Source organism: Hyposmocoma kahamanoa, unplaced genomic scaffold, assembly GCF_003589595.1.
Source record: "Hyposmocoma kahamanoa isolate Upper Pololo Valley unplaced genomic scaffold, ASM358959v1 64, whole genome shotgun sequence".
Lineage (NCBI taxonomy): Eukaryota > Metazoa > Arthropoda > Insecta > Lepidoptera > Cosmopterigidae > Hyposmocoma > Hyposmocoma kahamanoa.
Window position 1 is genome coordinate 14,110,875 of NW_020653852.1, and position 8,740 is coordinate 14,119,614.

General features: G+C 36.4%; 1 protein-coding gene across 1 annotated transcript in view; it reads right to left on the reverse strand.

Annotated features, from left to right (window-relative positions):
* Positions 1-8,740, reverse strand: part of LOC113230939 (membralin) — a 155,118-nt gene that overhangs the window by 59,305 nt on the left and 87,073 nt on the right. The window contains exon 9 of the mRNA XM_026465049.1: positions 6,326-6,458. Within this exon, the coding sequence (XP_026320834.1) occupies positions 6,326-6,458 (133 nt within the window). The remainder of the gene's footprint in view (positions 1-6,325; positions 6,459-8,740) is intronic.

The following is an 8,740-nucleotide window of genomic DNA, read 5'->3' on the forward strand; positions in this document are numbered from 1 at the left end:
TAACATACTTCGATATTTATTGGAACTTGTGGAGCAGCAATAAAACACAAATAAACTTCAATCTACCAGTAAACTTAAGTGAGATGACATTTATACCGCAATTGAGTACAATTGAAGCGGGTGTGTTTGGGTCATAAAAGTATTGTAACGATGACGTGTGAGTATGTATTTAACCGCTACAAATTCAGATTTTACCATCGTTACAGACTTCCCTGTTGTGAATTATCCTTCTTTCGATAGGCACGGTACCTATTAGAAATATATTACAATCTATCCAAAAACTGGCGAAAACCAATAACGGTAACAATTAATTTAGCAATAAAATAAAATAATGTCAAAGTTCGTATGAAAGCTAAATGTACCTGATTCAACGTAGCTAATTCAACAAGTAGTACTTGGCAATGTGGTAATTAAATGTAGCTAATTCAACAAGTAGTACTTGGCAATGTGCCCAAAATGAACCGTATCTGCCAACCATTTCATCCTTTAATGCTATCACTATAACTATGACATCAATAGAGATGATATTAAGAAATTACCCTCAAGATTATCGACGTTATTTTCGATGCCGGTAATAAGGGCGACCGACATTATTAGGGCACGTACGTATAAGAAAACTGACCTCGGCCGAATGAACCTCGAGTGAATAAACCGAGGGGCCTGGGGCATAAATCAGGCTCCCCTCGCTATGACGCCCGGCGGAGCCTTCAATTTGGCACATCCTTAAAATGACACACGAGACGCGCGCCCCTAACGACTCCGCGTCAACTCTCGCGCCACGCTTATAAATAAATCGCGCACACATTACCCGCTTTCGATTATCATTATTTACACACGCCTTTTTTTTGAGCCGAGCGAACTGGCCAAAATGATAATGCGAACATGTTCACAAGTAACGTAATGTGAACAAGTTCAACGATTCCAATTTCACAATGATCAATGATATAATGAAGCATTTGGTTTGGCATACACATTTCGTCTCATCCGTAGAACAAAGATCTACGTGCAAGACTACTTGTTCTCTCGACATAGTACATTTCGGTCGTTCTTCTTCGCTGTAGATGTCAGATCGACTTGTTCGATTTTATATTTCCGAAACGAAATAAGATATATAAATCCTCAAAACACCTTTACAGTAGGCCTTGTCTGAATAACGAAATTATTCTCGTAACGTACTTACTTTCTTTTCGCTATATAATCACATCGGACTATGTTCTTCGAATGTGTCGATTTGTTCAACGTTAACGTGCCGCAACGTTTTTTTTGTAAAATATTGTTTTCATAAAAATACTGATTAAATATCTAAATACAATGTTGGCGCTTCGCCGGCCTCTGCCACGACAGGTTCGTTTCGAACGCTCGACTTGAGCACCATGCTGATCGCAGTTTTAACCTTACCTAGGGAAAAGTATCAGATCTACAGTATTAATTTTGATGAGGAATTAATACGTTAGATTGATGTGAGATTAACATTCTTACACTAACGTTACAGTACACTTATGAAAATGCTATTTATGTTAAGAAATATATATATATATATATATATATATATATATATATAATATATATTGCAGGTAGTCTCAATCTAAGATGTTTCAAATAAATATTGTAAATGTTAAATTTATTCAAATGTATATCTACAAAGAGAAACCCCTAGAGTTTCTTGCTCATTCTTCTCAAGGGAGTCTATCTTACGGATGAGCAGTAGAATTTAATCAGTGTGACGATTTCAAGTGATTGTATGAATCAATAAGTATCATTTGACTTTGCTTGTTATAAAAACCATATTTGACAATTGTTATTTAATTTATGTGGATTCTAGCAATTTGGCGGCTGCTACTGCGATTAGCTCGCTTGGTTCGTGCGCCCGTTGTGGTCACCTTACATACTTCTTCGTTGCGATCATCGTTACAAGTAAATTTTGAGTAGAATAATATTTACAACTTAAACTCAATTAATGTATATCTTAAATATTTATATAAAATGCACATTATACCATCGGTATATTAGATTACAAGTTTTATATCAATTTATCAAAGAGGAAAAGAATATAAAACATATGTGTACATTTATTATACAGAATGATACTTTATATCATACGAGAATATTTCATGTCTATAAATTATTAAATAATTCTAGCTCTTTTGAGCGTTATTTTGACCTACTATTCAATATGTTGTCATACCAAGTGAACCGCGCCGAGTAACCATACTTCATGAAGTACCACTGCAATCGATAAGTCAGATTCCGATAATTGAAATATCAAACTGTTTCCTTTCAAAATAAGCAAGAGAACAGCGTAGATGGTCAATGTTGGGGTTATCGATCTGATCGGGAGGAGTGTGTCGCGGAGTGAAAGCAATCAAGGCGGCGTCGTAGACAAACTGTCGGGGCGGGCGTTAATTGGCGGTCGCGGAGATTTATGCGGGGAGCCGCTCGTCACGCGGACGCCGATTTCGTACCACCGCACCCGGCCCTGAGTGCCGACCGCAGGCAAAGACTATAGATATTGCCAATTACTTAGGAAGATGTGCCTACGAGACCATCCCTTGTAATTCGTAATGACGCCCGTACCAATGTATTAACAATTTTGGTCAATTGTTACACAAGTCATGATAAAAAAAACTATTATTTACAATTTATCACAGGCACATGGGACTCGTCAACTTATGTCTCATGGTAACGGGCTCCTCAGATAAAGCTCTGAGTGTCACTGCGATGGACAGGCGTATCGCTTGCTAACAAGTGCACAACTTGTTCGTCCGGTTACATAGTTGAAATAAAAAAAAAAGTCTTACATGTTTACAAAAAATGCATATATTCCACTTCAAAATGTCTCTTGCCCAACAAGATCTCGAGGACAAAATGCTACAGTATACGGCACCGATCCATATAGTAGATTTGACTTATACACATTACAAAGGTGTAATATGTTCTATACTTGAAACAACGTGAATTGTGGTTAAAATTTTTAAATATGTGTGTATGTTTTATAATCTTTGGTACGGCCATCGCGTCACCGGCCTATGGCAAACACTGTCCTACACTTATTAACATTTCGGAAAAGTGTTCAGACCTTTCCGATACAGCCGCAGAGCTTAAAATAACATTTTGCTAAAAGATCAATTAACGCACCTGAAATGATATATTAATTTGAATATACGGTTACATATTTGTAAAACTTATGAGAAATAGCGAAGCTTTGTAATTTACAGGTGACATGTCATATTAGGCCTGTATTATTTGATACGGAATATTTTTAAATAATGATGCTGTTATCAAGATTCTAAGAATTAACCAATTTATCGTTTCATTCATATATGTATATTTACTAATATAGTAGCAGTAGAGCTCCTTGTGACAGAGTTCGTTCAGGGAAGTAATTGCCACCTTACCTATTTCTGCCGCCAAGCCGTAATGTGAGCATTACGACGTTCCGGTTTAGAAGGGTAAGGGTGCTGGTGAAATTATAGGCACATGGGATTTGTCGACATATGCCTCGGGGTGACGGGCGACGTAGCAGTGCCCATAAGATATTTGCGATTTAAAGCTCTGAATGACACCGCAACTGTTATGATGATAGGTGTGTCGCTTACCACCAGACGCACGACTTGTTGTTGTTGAAAGAAATACATAAATACAGTAATTATAGAACAATTTACAAATGACTAGTACATTATAATGAACTCCAAGATTCTAATTATTTGTTTATGGCCAAAATACCAATGGTAAGTACGTCAATGTTTCTGTTAAGTACATAAAACTCAACTTTAACGCAAATGACATGTTACAGAAAAAAAATACTTAAAAATAGTGACATCATTTTCAGTATACGCTAATTAGCATGGTAAAATTTTATCAACATTGGCCCATTGACGAATACCAAAAATGATACATCATCATACTCTAGCCGCTGCATTCTTGCAGATGCAACACCGTGGTTTATTGAATTCCGTAAACCTCATTATTAAAGTTTTGGTTATTCGATATGTTGCGGTAAATTTTTGAAATATCACATGGTGTGAAAATCTGAAAACAGAGCTCTAGGGTTCAATTTATGAAAGGCAAAACATGTGGTTTTATCAAACTATTGGAAATTAACAAATTGCTAAAATTTGTAGGAAATAATAACATGAGCAGGGTTGTAATTTTATCAACGTTGTGCGCGAACAAAAGTTAAGATACTTCGTGTTACACAGCTCTGCACAGCGATACAAACTATTTGATTGGATAAAACTTGAATCCAGCAGACAAAAATAGAAGTAGAAGAAAGTGGAAAGGACTTGAAAGGTGCGATAAAGGCGACCACCTGTTTATGTGTGCAGCTCGATACCCTGCAATCGATAGTTAAAATATATGTGGCACTTAAATGAAGCAGGGGCCTCGAGACGACAGTGCGTTGTTTTTGCGGGGTGCTTGCGGTTAGAGGGCGGAGAGGTTAGTTCTACTTGTGCCCCCGAGGGAGAGGCGCGAGGGACGCGGTGCCGTTTTCAATTTGCTTTATTTGCGCTTGTTTTAATAGCGCTCACTCCTTATTGCCCGTACGGACGACCAGCCAAATTGCTTCGTGCCCGGACGCCTTGTGATTAAGGAGGCACACGCGCGGGACTTCGCGTGAAAACAATGTGCCACTGTTTGTTCGCAAGATTGACATGTTACGATGCATCTGTACAAAGACACGTGAGAATCAATAGAAACTGTTTTAAAACAGCATTACTATTCGACGTTTGTGAAGATAATTTCTTTGCAATGATATCAAAGACACTCATAATGATTTGGATGCATAAAATTACGCACTGGCTGGGCATAGCATTGCGAGGCATGAAGAAGCTTCACAAAACAACTTGCTTTAACGAAATACTGTATCACAAAGTTGAAACGAGGAAATACAAACAATTATGTAAAGGTCTACAAAAAAGAGTGAATCAAACCTTTAGTTAACAACCATACACAATAAAAAAGGAGCTTCACAAATACGTACAATATAAAAATAATCAAACAGAAGAAGCCCAGAAGTGATGTTTATCGACAAACGTTGAATATGTCACACAAAATAATGAGCTGAAAACAAATAAAATACATCAGGACAAACTATTTGAGTGCAGATGTCAAGCTTGTCGGTGGACACTGTATTGGAGTGTACGTAGAGAGGTGTCGACACTGGATGTCGTGATAATGATCAGATTAATCCAATTATCACCTCCAGCAGACGGACAAGACTTGACGCAAATCGTTTTAGAGGGCGTGTCTAATTATATTATAACCACCTCAGTAGATACGTATATGTCCTACTCAGAGATGATATTTGGGATCTCCGAATGAAATTCAGTTTTTAAACTCATATCATTATTTATCACATCAATTTCATCATTATCAATCATATTATTATTTAGTAAAATTACAACCTTAATCGATCCCTCCTTACCGCAATGCCATAAAAATTATTATGTATACTTTCTATATATTTATTTACACAGAAAAATATAATAAGAAATAGCGATGTTAATCACTGCTGATCTAGCAATATCATGTATTTAATTATTCTTAATAGTATAACCTGATATCGATCATCTGTATCCTGCAACTAAAATATGATATCCGACAGATAATCTATTGTAGTAAGGTAGCGCTGAAATGAGAACATTGAGAATTTTATTATTGAACCAATCACTGTTGTTTCATTGAAAAACAAAAAACAACAAATGAGTGACAAATGGTCTCTTTAAAACAGTGGATCCAAATTTCAGAGCTCATCGTATGTTGGATAGACGTAGTATATTGTAGAATGTAAAGCACGCGCGGTGGCTGTCAAAACGGCCACAGTTTCAATAAGCAAATTAATTAGTGCGTCCATTCAACCACTTTTTGATACGAAATTGACGGCCGAACGCGCTAATTGGCTATTGATAGCGTTGCTAGTCGTAACTACTATTATATTCTTTGACATTTTAATTTAAACAATTTTAAAACAAATGATAAATCAATCATATTTGAAGTTCGTTACACGCATCTAGCGCTTGATAAATTAGTTTATAAAATGTTTCGCATTGGAGTTTTCCTTGGTGGTACTCGTTCTCTTCTTATTGTATCGATTGCAACACTATAATGCTTGCCGCAATGGTGACAAGATTTGCCAATCGGCTTAAGGTACTCGTCGATTGTTGCCCAGGGTATACCAGGCGTACAGGAATGGAATAGATACGTCGTTGCTCCTTTCGTGCACCCTTGGGTGTCCGTCAGGATGGTTGAACGAAACGAAACATACAAATCAAACTGTGCTCATTATATTAGATAGATTTATTATTCTAAGCATTTAATAACTTACCTTAACCAGTGACGTTTGGCGATCGCCGTGTGGCAACAGATTGCATCGTACTGGTCAGCGATCCATACAATCAAGATGATGTAGAATGCGGTGGTCGTGTCGTTGAAGAACTCCGACATTATAGCTTCCATACCTATTGACAAAGAAAAATATACCATTTGTTACTTAAATTCAATTCTGATGTTTATTTTTGAAATAAAATAGTTTTTTAACGCAAAACAAAGTATACCTTCTTTGTATACTAAATGTGTTTTAGAGTGAAATCCATATAACAAATGTGGACCGAAGATGATTACGTGAATGACCACGTAACACGTATCGTTAAATAAATATACCAAAGACAAAATTCCGTAAATAAGAAGTTCACAAGACGTTCTCGTGAAAAGTTAGCAAGTTATATATTATAATAGAAAACAAAATTTGTGCAAACAATATACTATATAATAGACAAAACAAATATCGCTGAATAAACAAACAACGAAAATACGTTGTCATAATACCGACTCAATAAACAATTAATTGTGCGGAAAATTGATGAGAAAGAAAAAGCGCCCACTGACATAATAAAAAAGATAAATAGAATTTAATGTTTCTTTTAACTTCAAGAATGATTACCAACCGTTTTAAAATCAGAACCACTTTTAATTATATTATGAAGCAAATACTATTTAATTCAATATACATAGATAGAGATATTACACTCATAGTGTGTAATCTTGTTACACATTAACAAAGTGCATGATGCACAGTTTAAAATGGACAGCATTAACCACAGCGGGTTTCAGTGCAAAACCGCAACAGCAAGGGCAGTGCAGTTCACAGCGTTAAATATCGCGAGTCGTGTGTGCGACACTGGAACCCCGTGTCGGATGGCTTTGTCGGGATGTCGGGGTGTCGGACTAATTAGGTGTCGACAATTACTCGCTAACGACCGAAATCCGAGACCTAAGAGCTTATTAACCGCCAGACGCGAACGATTCACGTCGTCTATCTTTGAACGTTGCAGTTGGATTTACATGCTCCGACAGAATTGGGGTTTTAGTTTCTTCAGGTGTTGTGTCTGAAGACAACTTGAAATTGACTTCTGAAATTGCTTCGTAACAGCACTTGCAATTAACTGTTTTCAAAGAGAGCGCGCTGAGTAAATAGTAAATTAGCCTGTACGATGAGATGTATTAAATAATATTGATGAATATAGTTACGATGTTGGGTAGAATACAAAATGAAGTTCTGTAATTATTTACAACTAACCGACTAAAGTGCTACGGTGTACGAACTGCTACAACATACTTGCCTATGCTACATACATTCAATAACCTCATGACAAAAATAATATATTACAATAATAGACGAAACGAGGAAAACATTGTAACTTTTTGAATACATTTAAATAGAACATGAAGTAACAAACAATTTGTAGTAACAGAATTTCTGAGCCGTAAAAATGGAAGTGTAGTGAAGATAAGCTGCAGATTTTCTCGGATCTCGCAACTAATTGGCGCTAAGTTGTTGTTTGAGATTATACGATACAGTTCACAGTATCTACTTATATGTGCAATGGTACTATTTTTTATGAATCTACAGGATTATAACAACAAATATTCGTTTATGTTAAATATCTATACAATAAAAAACTTAATGGGTTAATAAAAATATATTAACGGAAACTGAAATCCTACAGCATTTGAATACAAGTTCATTGCTCAAAACACGAGGCAGTCAACTGTATAGGCGTTTGAAAAGCAGCTCGGACATAACTCAATAGAAGGCGAACCGTCCGCGTCCGGCGCCTGGGCGGGCGGTTGCGCTCCGTATTTGCATTTTGATGAGGGCGACACTGATACAATAAACACGTTAGGGTCTGTTCGGAAGTCTCAACCCAACTCTGGCGACGTTTAACTGCATCATTCATAACCGTATTCGCTCAATTAACTCTTGCTTTGAATTATACTCGCTTCTATGATCACGTCCAATGACATGAATACAGCTATAAATGTCTACCTACTGCCTGTAATTACATTGACTAAGAAGCTATAGCATAATTGTAACAAACCCACTATTCATGAGGCACAAAATAATGGTTTTTTTTTGTAATGTATTTCAAATGTAAAAGAAACATTACACTTGATGAATAGTTTTATATGTGTTTTTCATAAAGCCAAAAGAAAGGAAAGGTGTTCGATCAGCATTGGCTTAATTTTTGAAATTGCGGAATTTAAAATGTTTTATTATTTTTATACACGAATGTGCGAATTGGTGATAGGTTCTACGTACATAATACGTTCAAAAAGTAGGCTGTACAAAGGTACCACTTTCCAGCCGAAAGCATCACTGCAGTATTTGTTAGTAAATGAAATAGCAGGAATACCTAGTGCAATCACAGATCCAAAAGTCAAGATCTTATATCCCACACAA